Source organism: Diadema antillarum, unplaced genomic scaffold (genome assembly GCF_040938485.1).
Source record: "Diadema antillarum isolate AM-2024a unplaced genomic scaffold, OU_Dant_1.0 seq00000288_RagTag, whole genome shotgun sequence".
NCBI classification, from domain to species: domain Eukaryota; kingdom Metazoa; phylum Echinodermata; class Echinoidea; order Diadematoida; family Diadematidae; genus Diadema; species Diadema antillarum.
The window spans coordinates 231,453-246,409 of NW_027271315.1; the positions used below are offsets into that span (position 1 = coordinate 231,453).

At 39.9% G+C, this 14,957-nt stretch overlaps 1 protein-coding gene across 1 annotated transcript in view; it reads right to left on the bottom strand.

Annotated features, from left to right (window-relative positions):
- Nucleotides 1-796: 796 nt before the first annotated feature.
- Nucleotides 797-14,957, bottom strand: part of LOC139730063 (alpha-1D adrenergic receptor-like) — a 50,053-nt gene continuing 35,892 nt past the window's right edge. The window contains exon 2 of the mRNA XM_071640974.1: nt 797-1,805. Within this exon, the coding sequence (XP_071497075.1) occupies nt 1,388-1,805 (418 nt within the window). The 3' untranslated portion in view covers nt 797-1,387. The remainder of the gene's footprint in view (nt 1,806-14,957) is intronic.

Below are 14,957 nucleotides of genomic sequence, written 5' to 3' on the forward strand. Positions count from 1 at the left end.
CTAAAAGAGTGAGGCGTTCGTCGCATCACACAGTCACACACACGTACACATACCATCGTACCCAACTCACGCGGGCACACACATTTATACATTACAAAATCCAGACCTCAAGTCGGAATACGAAACAACCAAAAAAGAGATATTTCATTACGATTCTGAAGCATGTATAAATAAAGACAATATTAAAAACACTCGAGTACAAAAAGAGAGGCAAGTTTTGTGGAAGGGAAAGTGAAGATGAATAATGGCGCTCATTTTAAAAAATGACAAAGTTGCAATAAAATCTGGCACTTTTACTATTCAGCCTTTTTACTTTCTCGTCTTAATCTTATACTAGTAGGCCCTATATGAGGAAATATAATTCGTACTCAATTGTCCGTATGTCCGCATTTTCCCGTTATCAAAACATTATTCCGGCTTGTCTGTTGTTGTTCTTGTTGTTGGTGTGGTTTTTCAGAGGTCCCACTGGTCATAAAGAAGACTCGGAGAGTGTTTTCAAAATACACTTGTACTCTGGTGTTTTTTCTGTGAACAACAGCTCACCACTCTGCCCTCACAAGAACGCGTGAATGTGGTGCCAACGATTTCCTGTAGATTCAAGCTCTAGTGGACCTCGGCAACCGTTTCTGCGATTTAAGTACACATTGAAAAACGTAGCGAAATTCACATCAAAGTTCACACGAATGTCTGACTCTTTAGTCCATACATCGATCCATGGGCCAATCTTTCCCTGACTGATCGAAAGGCCGACAAATTAAGAGGGTCTTCTAGGAAAGACATCGAAGTTTTCGTTCTTACGTTCTGTTATAACTTGACATTGAGTGATGGTGTAAGTCACTTTGAACGAATTCATCCGGCTGGTGCCTATTCTGGTTTGGTTTAATTTGGTCGTGTAGCCGTTGTAGTCTCTGCATGGCCGAGTCTCGGGCTAGGTCGAGGACAAACATAGCGTTAAACGCCGACCTTCATTTTGTCGATTGCTTCAATCGATGTCGGATTAGAATGATTATGTCGCTGTTCAGATTATTTCGCGCATTGTTCTCATGTTTTTCGGCTCCTCCGTATTTCACTGCTTCTACAGGAGTTGATTATTCAGTACAGCGACTGCCGACTTTGCAGTGTGCTAGGTGCATATTATTGTGGGCTTACTGCAATGCTGACGTTTTAACACCTGCACATTTTCATTGTACGTTTAATACTCGCATTCCCAGCGTCAATCATTGGTCTTTCTGGCCAGCGTCCTGTCAAAGAATATTGCTTCTTGCGAGGAAGAGTAGAACACTCGATTTTTAGGACGAGATCTGCTGCTCGCAGTAATTTGGATGATTAATTTTACTGTAACTCCATCCTTTAAAAAAAAGAAGAAGATCAACGGATGAAGGTGATCTCACACTGCGTAGGACGTCGATCTGCAGGTGTTGCACGGTTTCACAACCTTCTGAGACGCGCGCTTGACGAACTCTGAGGCCTCCGGAATGTCCGCGCACCGGCACGACAGAATGCAGCGGAAGACGCGCTTGAAGTACGGGTGCTTGGTGGCGTAGATGATGGGGTTGATACAAGAGTTGCAGAAGACGATGGCCGCCGCGTAGGGCACGAAAGGGTCGCTATCGTCGTAGAGCAAGCAGACACTGTACGGTGTGAGACAGAGCAAGAACGCGCAGACGACGTAGAAGAGATTCTTGGTGATCTCCACCTGTCGCCGGAGCTGGCGCCCTTTCAGTGTTGTCGCCCGACTCGAGCCCACACGCTGCGGATTGTTGTTGCTTCCGTTTCCCTTCGTCGACGGGCTTTTACAGGAGTTTCTGGAAGGGGAGAACCGGAAGAAAATAAAGCGATGTTTGATACTCAAGAGAAAAAATAAACGATGCAGGCATTATATGAGTGCATGGACTAAATTGCACTAATAAAATCACTTCGCTGACCTTCCAGCGACCCAACATACACATTCCTAGGCCAATTTTATAGACCGTGTAACAAAGATCACTCAGTGTTCGTGGAGAAATTGATATTCGTTATGCGCTCTTTATGGTATGCGTATCAGTCAACACGGTGATATTAAAAGAATCGGACAAGTCCCTCTGATTTTCAATAAATCTGCGTCGTGCTCAGCAGACGAGTCAGGGTATTTCTATCATTATTATTATCATCATTGGGAAAACTGAGCCACTTTTTCTTTATTAGAAAGAAAAAACGAGATCGCATAATGAAAACCATGAAAGGAACAATTATGTCAGGTCGAATAACTGGACGTGATGTCATCGTGATTCGTCCACTATTTGTGTCCTCGTCAAGTCGTAGCCCCCATCTGGGAGATTTTTCATTGCCTAAACGGCCCCCAAAGCTAAAGAGCATCATGGATCGTTGATTACATACTGCCTTCCGCATTTCATCACCATCAAATATCAATGAACCCCGAGGCAAAATAATGGCGCACGTTGCACAGGGAGGAAGGGGGATGCTGCTATTTTGGTGAGGCACGAAAGAAATGAAGAGTTTGTTCACAAAAACCGATAAGTCCATATTTGCCAAATGGAGGTATTTGCGATTAAAGGTCAAGAAAAATACAGAGAATGATAAGAAAATGTTTGCTTCTTTCGACCATAACTTCAAAAATGTACCTTTATATGTAGTGACCAATATATCATTTAAAAGGTATTATTTTGCACTTTATGACAGAGACCGTACTTCAAAATCTTCAAAAATGGAGTTATGGGTTTTTGCGAACAAATTCTCTTCAAATAGAAATGGGAAAGTATGGAACAAACACAAGCAAACAAGCAACCCAAATCGGCAAGGTGATAAGCACTGAATGACCGGATAGATAACCGAGAGCTTTATTACAGCATTTCGATATTTCTTCTTATATAATGCCTTAGCGATAATGTCCACTACACAGCAGGTAAAAAGGTTGCGAAGTTCAAGAAGGGCATTTGCTGAAATGAATTATCTCGAGGCTGAATGTTGACATATTATTATTGTCGCGCGAGGCTGTCTAATTGAATCAAAGATAAGTGAGCACAGAACGCACGCGACGTATTATGTCATCCTTCACAAAGCATCTAGCGCTAAAGCAGAAGGAATAGCGCAATTATCACTTCGAAGGAACACTTGAGATAAGTTGGAGGCGATAACGCGGCAGTGTGACCTATTTTGGGGGCTGCTTCCGGCAATGTTTGACCCTTGGTGTTTCAGCAAAGCTCTTCAGCTCGGAAGTCATTTTACTTTGGCGTCAAATAGTGATTTGAAAGCTCCTCATCCGCCCCTTCCTTCCCATATGGAAGTTGCAAGAGGATGCCTACAAAATGCAAAGAGAAATTAGTATTAAGTAACCTTGAACCAGCATTTGAGAATATTGTTTGTTTCCCCTCCCCCCCCCCCCCCCCCCCAATTGTCCTCCCGCTCCGTTGCATCAAAACTACGGTTATGGTACATTTACTATTACCACAGAGCTACAACGCGTTATAGCTCCGTGATACTACATTATATCTGTATCTACATAACACAGTTATCTACCGATGCCGGCCATATGCACGGTATATAGATGGCATCTTATATGGCATCTCGGCATCACGCAACCGACGGCTGACTCTCTATCACGCACTATGAATGATTAACTTCAAACGCTCACCACTTGGCACAAGATATTAAAAAAAAATTATGAAAAAAAATGGTTTGATTACATATGTACAAATCCTTAAACAGGTTGCCAAGTTGTCACCTTCAGGAAAACCACAGACTTGTGTACATACCCCTTTCCCTGTCTCTCAAAACAAGAAAAAAAAAATGTGTCTTTCGGTGGCAGCATTACTGAAAAGAACTTCAAACTGGATTTCCCCCTTTCAAGGATAAAATAATTAATACTCACATAATAATAATATGCTAAAATACTGTACATCGAAACTAGGGGCACAGCCAACTCGATTTCCAGAACGCTATTTGAGCTCTACGGGTATGAAAGACATTATTAATTGTCAACAAAATGTTTTGTTACTTGCCAAAAGTACAAGGACGGACACACATTGACGGCAAGATGTGGTACCTGGTCATTTTGGTACAATCACGACAACACGTACGTGATGAATTTCACTCAATGCATTACCAAACGCGGATGTAGACATCTGTGGAATATCACAATATCTTGGAAAAGTAGGGGGAACTCTCGAACCACGTCCCAAGTGAAATCGGGTTACGCCACTATATTATTAACACACCAATATTTCATAATCACAAAAAGAGCGCATTCAATCTTAATACGCCATTTTTTTATATATATAGTGGCATAGGCTTACTGCGAGAAGCCCCAAGGAGGGGAAAAATATCGTCGAGTTTACTATAGAAATGAATCATCTCAAGCAGACAACCATTTACATTGGTAAACGACTGGAGGTAAGGCAATGACTAGCGCACGTCGGGGACAGTGAGATGAGCTCAAGCATTTATCTTGTCACATTGTATCGTCAGTCGCATTGTGACGTTGATAATGCGACAAGTCTCACTCAAAGTCGCTCCTACGGTGTGCCTTCTGGATGTCAAGTTAGTCGTATTAAAAGCTACAGAACCAGAAGGGATCATGAACGAGACAGAGCACAGCCATACACAGACAGGGGAGCAAGACTAGCACCATATTCGCAACAAAGCCGGTGTTGTTCGAGGACTGTTAACACTTAGCCCCTGCGAGGGAAAAGGTTCGAGTTCAGCATAACTTTTTATTCTCCACAACCCCCCCCCCCCAAAAAAAAAAAAACCAACAACAACAAACAAACAACAACAACAACAACACACACACACACACACACACACACACACACACACACACACACGCACGTACGTACATCAGGAGCAATGCACATCATTTCATGTGCACGGTGTTCAATGCTGTTGGCAGACGGTAACTTCGGCATTATACTGGGCGCAATCAGCCATTTACCAATATCCCTGGCAATACACGCCTCCGTAATTTTCGCAATTATTCAGGAGACACACCTTCAAATCACTTAATAAAGGACAAAGAGAGTTTGGAGCTTGAATAATAAAGTAAAAACGACAGAGACACAGCGGAGAGAAACATTAATAAAGATGAAAGTGACAGGGGAACACAAATATGGAAGAGCGACAGATTGCATTTGAAAAAACAAGGTGATGAAACTGGAACTAAAAAGCTAACGGTTGTGGGAGGAGCGTATCCATAATAAATCCTCTTTTCGTTGCTATAGTAACTGAAAAAAACAGACAGCCGGAGGAGAGATGAGAAATAAATGGACATTGTGGATGAAGCGACAGACAGAGCAGGCGAAACACAAAAGTGATCTGTAAATAGAATCATACAAAGGCCACAGAAAGAGAGAGGGAGAGAAAGAGAAGGAGGGGTGAGAGATGTATGAGACACTCAATGGAAACATAGACGGGAAAAAACACATAAGTTGTAAAACTGTACTATTGCAAACAATGCATACTGCACGCGCAATTAAGCGATCACTGTCTTCCAACGTTATTTTTCATTCCCCGCCCCCCCCCCAAAAAAAAAGTGATTTGCAGTGCGTTTCTGACTTTTCCTATGGAATGTAAGTGCAGAGTTGTACAACCAGGGAGGTGGTTTCCACCTCCTTCCTGGGGTTGTCTGTGTACCGCGGGACGGGAATGTAACAAAATGTCCTTCTACCAGCACCATACAAGTATTATGACGTGTCTCATCGGATGTGCAAGTGTTGTATATCGTATTCAGGAAGGATTGACTGATAATCAATCCCACGGTACAGTTTCAGCTATTTTCAGCAGTCAAGATTACGGCAATGTCAAGGGCTCCAATCAGGCATGTGGTCTAAATACATTGTGCAATCGCCTCTGAAACTGAGGTGTTCAGGTTCACATCCATATATGATAAATTACGCACTGAACATAACAATATAACGAAAATATAAAGAAAATTCCACAAAAAAAAAACATTTTTCTAGCATAATGAAAGATCACTGGACTAACCGCTTTCAGAAAGCACGGGGAATAATTGTCACCCTTAACATTTCTGTCAGTATCAAGTTGATGGAATGTGTAATTTTAATGAAAAATGTTTTTTTTTTTGGAATTCCCTTTATATTTTCTTTATACACATACGTCATAATCTCTAGTAGTCTCCTCATCAAGTGGTTTCAACAAAAAAGCTTTAAAATTCATAACTTTGTCCGACTTTCCTCAAACTTTCACATATGTTCTCCTAGTCCTAATGTTACGGCTTTCCCTCAATCCACATTTCTCTTTGGGTTTGGGTTTCCTTTAATACTTCAAATCCGAATTCCCCATCTCAACCACAACCAAATCATCCCTTTCACGTACTTTTACCTCAAGACATGTGCTGTATGTGCATGTTCCAGATGTCGGGTCTCCTATGTCATTCAAGAACAGACTGAGAACATTAACCAGGTGTACTTTTTTTCTGGCAGTTTTCCAACACCTGCGATGACCTTTGGTCATTTTTACCTGGACACGCAAGAAACAGGATCTACCTATTCGCGTGACCTTCAATCTTATAATGATTAATTAAGTTATTCAGAACATGCAATACCGCACGTATATGGTACTTCAGCGAATGATACTTGTTTCGACAACTTGGCACTGATTGACTCTCGAATAGTGAAATAGAATGATTGAGTACTTGGAAAGTGGAAACATTGATGGCTCCAACATGGGTTTGATCCTTGTGGTCATGCAACTGCAGGGGAACGATAATGCTGTCTGTTCTTTGCGTGTTCAGTTTTAGTTTTACGCCATTCGAGATGAAAATCAACACATGATAATAGCGGAACTCGGAAACAAACAATCAGCAACAAGTTACAGGTCATCCAAGCTATCTTTTTCTCAGTTCGCAGACACGTTCAGGCTGGACCTGCAGCAGTAATTGCACTACTGTAAACCAGGGAGGTTCCTGACAGTGCTTTTTCAAACAGGAAGCCATTACCCGTAGAAAAATATAGCAGATATTAATCTCACCATGGAGTGTAATACAGTAATTCTACTTCCATGGTCCTCAAAGAAAGGTGCTACATAAGCGCTTGACCGATTGCACGAGGGAAGTGAAAATCAAGTCGAGCAAGTGTTTTTTGACAATAAGAAAAAAAAATGATTGCCTAAATTGGGCAAGCAAAAGGTTATTTCACCCCCCCCCCCCCCGCCCACAAATGTCAACCATACAAAAGCCAAAACATAACGATTGTTTAGTGATGCAATACACTTTCATTTCATTTTAGCAACTTTCCAACACTTACATGAAGAAGCTCATAATGCAATGCAACACAAACACTTGATCGAAACAGGGCACCTCCCTGAATGAACCAAATTTTTTACTTCGTTCAATGTGTTTAAGCGTGGGAATGAGCGTGTGCTGTTTACAAGTGATTTTCTAAGTAATTTCTTATATTTTTTTACTTTCTTTTCAGGCAAGCGTTAAAAGAAAGAAATTTTTTTATGTAGCACCTTGCAGTATTATAATATAAGCATGGCAAATGACAGAAAATATATCTGATAGTTTGCTGTGTCCCCAGGTCTGTGTTTCCGATTTTCCTCTCTACGCTGAAAGTCAAGGGCATATAATCCATGGGAAAATATACCGATGCGGTTGATAAAATAATATAGGCGATTATTCTCAGACTGTGGTAGGGCAATTGAAGCCTTGGTTCGTTAAAAATAACGCTGTTAATGAGGTGGTTATGCCATGGTTATGGAGAAGTTACAAACTCACAGCAATAAACTTATCTCCATACATACCAACTTATACCTGTACACAGCTGTAGTTGCTTTGGTCGCGTCAATGTCTATAGTCCTTTTTACACTTGTGTTTCTTAACCCACTTACTTTCTCTGACCCAGGACTATCGTTAGTCCCGTACCAATTTTTTCAGCTTTTTACACTCGCCAATAAATCCCGTACTAAGCTCTTGTCCTGGGCTAAGGAGAAAACTGACCATTTCTTAGCCCCGTACTTTCCAAACCACATGAATATTCACGATTACGCTGTGCACTGTACAAGTACACGCACGCAACGAAAGCACTTGATTACCTCGATTCTGATTGGTCAGTGGGGGGTCGGACTTCGTCTCCGTCGCTTAGCCCCGGTTTATTTTTTCGTTCTGTTTACACTCGCTTGCTTGGCACCGCAATTGCGATGCTAACCCTGCTATTTTGCAGGGCCAGATAGTACGGGATTGTCGGTGGGGCTAGCCCACTTTCGCAAAACAAGTGTAAACAGAAAGTGGGCTAAGGAAAGTCCGGTACCAATGGTGGGGCTAAGTATTGCAAGTGTAAAAAGCCCTTATGACTATAACACTATTCCGCCCTCCCCTTCAAATTACTCTATGTGCAGATCATGTGTCATGTTTGTCCTTGCCCAAAGATAATTCCATTTCATAAAAATGTTTCCTTTTAACACAAACAAAAAGTTCCAATTGACAGCCAAGGTTTACATTTCGCACGTAAGAATATGCAAATGTTATATTTATCTTATTGTATTTCATACTTTTGTTTGAAATGAAATAAGATGAAATGAAATGAGAAGGTTCGAGCCTCGGCTAGCATCGTTTACTATACGTCAAAACCTACCTATGAGCCCTGTGGTAATCAGAAAATTACTCATCTAATTATGTTATTTTAACTCATAAAACAGTTCTGAGAAGATAACAAGTACTAGGCAACAAGATTACTACCCCCCCCCCCATGATTTAGAAAAATAGTCACACGCTTACACCATTTTAAATCGATAACATATGGGTAATAAGACACAAATTATTATATATTCACAACACACAAAAAGTCGTGGTTGATGTAGCCGGTCTCTTTAATTTCAATTAGTAATATTTGATACGGCCGCTCTATTTTAATATGGAGGAAAATCTGAAATAGAGAGAGAGAAAAAAATGAGGAAATTTCTTATTTTATGTACAGTTCGCCTCCGACAGACTAAAAATCGTAAATCAACATGTCTTGAACAAATAGAACATGAATGGAAAAAGAAAAATATCCCAAATGGCTGCCATTTTTTCCTTCTTAAAGAATACGCTTTTTATACAAAGCATCGGGAAGGAGTCTTTCACAACAAAAATGAAAGGAAGAAAAGAACGGAACTGTGCCGCAATCAGGATAATATGGACGCAACATATTAATTGCCATTGATCAATATTTGATCATAATATTTTTATCATTGCTCGCGGTGTGACGTACAAGCCGCACTACAGACCCGTTCATGGAACAGTGCGTTTACTCTGAGAGAAATTGGAAATTTTAGCGCCCACTGCCCGACTGATCGTGGGAATTTTGACGACAACTGAGTCGTAAATTTGTGCTGAAAAGGACGGCATAAATTACTAACATTTCTGCAAACATAACACAGACAATAAGTGCCAAAAGCAAGACTAAACACACACACACACATACACACACCTACCGACAAAAAATTGGGAAGATGGAGAAGACAGCATATCATTGAAGGGGTTATTTTGAGTAATTCATTCTTCTTCTTTTTTGCGGTGATTTAAAAAAAAAACAAAAACATGTATCGTCGGTTCAGAGAAAATTTAATAATCATCATTATCCAATTTTGAGATATTTCTCGAAAGTTCACTTGGGTCAGTGGGTCTTGGGTTACTGGGTCAGCCTCTCTAGTCATTAGTCTTCCCATAGACAGGGAAACGCTAATCCATATTCAATTAAATAAACAGAATGACAGCGGTTTAATCTTAAGTCGGACATAAGATCTAGAAGTTATGGCAGTTTCCCACGTCATCACGCAACAGCGAAACTGGTTACAACCATTTACAACCGCGTGTGCAATTTAAGACGCCGTAATGACGATATCAACGTTGACAGGGGAAAAAGAAAATGTGTTTCGTCCTAAGATTCTGCAACCATTTCCTTCCCTCTCATTATTTCACCATAATCACTCCGTCGACCTTTAAAGCGATTGCTACAAATCAATTCTTTACCGTTCAAATTGTTTCATGAACAAGAATACAATCCTAAAGACCTTACAATTAGCATTTTATAGATACGAATGTATAGTTTTGACTGATAACCTATAAGTTCAAGTAAATAACATGCGAAAAACGTTGATAATCTGTAAATATTTTACTCCATCCATCGTGTTAGATTTCACTGATCCGTTGGTTTCATTTTTACACTTTTGATGAAAGCCAATTTAACGTGTAGTGAAGTAACAGATTTCGCTGGAATATCATGTTTGGTATACATCTTGGTCCCGTTGCATAAAACTTTTTTAGCAACCTTAAAAAATTCAGGTTGGGATTTGCCCAACCTGAATTTTTTAAGGTTGCTAACCTAAGAATGTAAAATCCGTTGCATAAAAACTCTGGTTGAGAGCCTCCAACCGGAATTTTGTGATTTCAACCGGAAAAAAGTCCGGTTGGAGTTTTATGCAACAGGCCCCTGGAGGTGAAAGACCCCGTTCTGTGCCAATGGGTCAAAATGTCCATAGATTTTACTAAAATACCTATACATGAACAAGAAATCGATGTGGCACGCTACGGAGAATTGCTAACGTTTGACAGATCTCGAAGTGAAAGGTTGCGGCAGGTCACTGTTACAATTTGGTCAGACTCTCTACATATCCTGAGGTTTTGCGGAGTCTAAAGGACTTGCAAGGAGATGCAATGCAGCTTCTTACCTCACGTAATTGTTTTTTGTGTGTTTTTTACTTCTCGAAAGGGGGCTTAGTCTTGGCTCTTGTTGATGAACCTCGTCACGGTGCTTTGTTTTTTCGTCATTATGAACTTCAAGGCCCCTTGGCTCATCTCGAGGTGTTACCTTCTTGCAGCACGTACCTGTGTCTGAGGGTTGGTCCGGTCCGCCCACAACGCGGCATCGCCTTCAATAATTCGCATCGGCGAATCCGGATTCGGTCTGCTTTCGTAGCGTGTGAAAACCGCGAAAAGCAAATACGAAACCTCCCTGTTTGCTCCCCGACACGCGGGGATGAGCATGCTCCCGTCATTAATTATCATCTGGGTTTAGCATGGCTAACCTTGCACGTTCACACTTACACCATTCCTCCCCCCCCCCCCCCCCCGCCATTCCAATAAAATCCATTTATCTTTATCTCTAACTGTGTCTCTCTGTTCTTCTTTTCTTTTCATCCACTACGCACTTTTATGAATCTATGAATCCACCTGTCTAATCTACCCTTCGATCTATCTTTCTGTCTATCCATCAATCCATCTTTCCATCTATAGCAGTCATCTCCGTCTTTCACCTTTTCTATCCCGTCGTCTCTTTTTTCTTCCATGTTGGTGTATAATAATGATATGTACGGAGTCGATGTATCCAATATATGTCTATCTGCCTACTCTTCAGTTCAACCTATTTATCGAATATTCCCAATGACAGGTAATTTCATAGACTAATACGAAGTACATGATTTTGTATTTAATCTGGCTTCATCAAAAACAATTACTGTCAATTTAAAGCTCTCATTAAAAAGGCAACAACAACAACGACAACAACAATTAAATGCTGGTTTCTGATTAGCTGTTAATTACGAAAGTTACATTTGAAATATAATGCGCTAATTCTATTTTCAATTTGCTCGACGTACACTATCGACACACGTTTATATCAGTCCGACATAACCAGTTTTATTTTTTTGTTTGGCTGGTGTTTTTTTTTTTTTTTCGAATTGTGCAAGTCCGGCTTATAGGAGAGTTTGAATGTAGTAGAGAAGAAAGAATAAATCGCATAATTCACATCAGAGTTTTGTCAAGATTTAGGAAAGGTCTGCATTGGTGACATTTCTTTTTTTTCATGAGGAAGGGACTTAAATTTGACAAACAGTCAACCAAAATCACGGCTTTCAAACTATTTCAGACAAAGGGATTACATCATATCGCTCCATTTGATGTGCATGTGTGATCGCGACTGATACCATTTTTGTAACTATGTATTGTGCAACCTATTTAGTATTCTCCAAACATTCTATCCGTTTGGCGGAATTTACCTTTTTAGTCTAATTTCATTTCACGTCGCTTTATAAACATCAACAGAGAAGTTTTTCGAGTTAAGCATTTACCGAAGGAAATCTTTTTTTGGTTGTTTGTTGTCCGTTATAGATTGTCACCTATTTGTTGTTGCTGTTGACTTTTTGCATGCAGATATCAGATTTAATCAAATTTTCCAACGCAATCTGGGATTGAGATTCTATTTCTTTCTCGCTCCTCTTTTTGATGACGAGAGTTGTTTTAAGTTGAGTCGAGAAGGACAACGATTTGTGTCTAGATTAAACTCAAAGACATTGTACGAGCAGAACTGGACTCATTTGTTGCTCCAATTTCACTTATTTAATTTGTTCTCTGAATTTCAAGACTGCATTGACCCTCCATCACAATTCAAACAAGAATGTCATGCAAAAAAAAAAGAAAGATTGCCATAATAACCTCTTATTACATCATGAATCCGATACGTTTCATAAACGCTGCCGATTACGGCGAATCTTAGTTATACGTCACTGCTAAAATAGCTCTTCATTTCCTGCAAATTGGTGGCCAAAGGTTAAAAAAATAACAAGATTGTTATTGTGACGCATTGGCTTAGAATAACAGAAACCTGGACTTTATTTTAACGTTTTCTTCCTTATTTGACGCGTTTACTGCATTATGGTATATATATTTGGACAATTAGAGACTATTTGGGTAGCAGTTCATTGTTACGTGTGGTTTTGCTGTGTTCCAATTCACAATGCAGTTGATATGTCAGTGGGTAACTAAAGTATCTCTATGAAAATTCGAGACTCAGTTTACAACAAGCTCAACAAGCGAACTTATACAAGCTCATATTTCTTTCTTCTTCTTTTTTTCATAATTGCCGGTCTTCCACGTAAGTTTATGATTATACACATTGATTTGTGGAAAACTATTGTTTTCACCTGTACCCTGTTTACTTCTGTATCAAACTTTTCTCCTGTCGCATTTTATAGCCCACAAGCATGGCGAAATCAAAATGGGCAATGTACTCCTTCGTTCCAGTCTATGAAATCAAACGACCGCGCGCGCGGGCGCGCGCACACACACACACACACACGCACACACACATTAAACACGCTCATGTACATATAAATATTCATCGCATGATCCCTAGCACATGCCTACCCAGTACTCAAAATGGCAGCATACTCAAATAATGGAAGAACTTTGATTCATTTCACAAAACTCGTGAGCGAGATTCAACTAAAGAGCAGGTCTTCGGCTGGTTTTAATTCTCGACAAACATTAAAACCTCGTTACTTGTACCAAATCCTTTGTCCACAATCACTGTCCAGTCTGACCCAGGTTGTTACACATTCACTTTCATTTATCAAGTGAGGTCTTGGAATTCCCGGGGTAATGATATTTACAGAGCTCTGTGGTTTAGTATTATAGTAGCAAGCAAAAGGCTACCCTGGGCAAAGACGGTAATTGCTGGTTCACGGAACTGTATAGAGTTTTCAGAGTTATTTACTTTGATCTTAATATCGAGCGTTGCTTTACGACGCAATATTTACCCTCATTGACGCCTCGTCAACTACAACGATTTGTTCACAATTAGGACTTTAGTCAGATGACAATAGCATATGATAAGAAAATAACAATGATAATGATGATGATAATGATAATAATGTGATCATGATAATGACAACTTTGAACCCTTAGGGGGCATTTCTTTTCAAGAGCTTTGCGCCATCTGAACGACCATTGCCCATCTGGGTCGAGAAGGACATAAATTAGAGCTAGCAACTTCTCTAATGGTGTTTTTGTTTTTGTTTTGTTTTGTTTTTGTTATTGTTTTTTGGTTTGTACAACTTGCCTGAGACTCGACTCCACGGTCTCCTTCCTAAGAGCCCCAATAAACCTACTTCACTCTACCACTTATCATCATTATTTACATTATCACTCATTGCATTAATGATCCAGACGGAATAACAAGATGATCAATATGAAATGTACAGCAGTCAAATCGATTCGCAAGAGTGAATGTAACAAAAACAATTCTCATGAGAGAAAAAAAATAAAATCAGCGAAGAAAGAAGTATTTCAAAAATTCCTGCTATTTACAACAATACGATATATGTAAACAGAACTGAAGCGTGGACTTGTCAATCATTCCGACAATACACGATGTGGGTGTGTGGTGAGATCAATAACCTTCAAAATTGGCACCGAATCATTTTCGACACTTGCCTTAGTTTATTGGCAACAAGACGCACGAACAATAATGAAATGTTAGTCTTGACTATTCAAGATAAAGTACTGCAATATGCCAGCCTTCCAGTACTTAGTAGTTTCGCGTCCAGTCCAGAGTATAAAGGCATATAGAGGAACAAAACGAAAAGTAAAACTGTCAACAATTTCTTCTCATTGATTTGGTTAATAATCGAGAGTAGTGAAATGCATTGAACACATTGAAGAACAATGCACCATTCAACTTTCTCCAGGTATCAATTGTAGTCGTAGGTCGATGTCCTTCATTTATTACTATCATTTTTTTAATATCTTTTTTTTTCAAGATTTCACGACGACATTTAATAGGCATTGCAAACCCTTGTGAATTTGAGCTTTGAATCTTAAGCTGAACGAAATCTTAAGCTGAAATGAACGTACTCGTAATATACATAGACATACAAGTAGATGAAAGAAAACAACGTATTATTATACGTGTAATCATGTACATAATTATTTCGAGGTAGGCCTGTAAAGTAGAGGAGACCACGGAGACCGTCATCGATATAAAAGCAGTGCGCTTGACTGGGATCACGGCCTCGCAGTATATCCAGAGTGTATATAAGGAAATTCGAAATTCTAATCGCATCTGAAGCAGCAACGGCAGGGGAAAAAATCTATTCAGCTTTTACTTATTAACCTCAAGGTTAATGGAAGATCATAATGAGACATGAAATAACACTGCACAGTCTGTAAGTTTCGACAGCAAGTA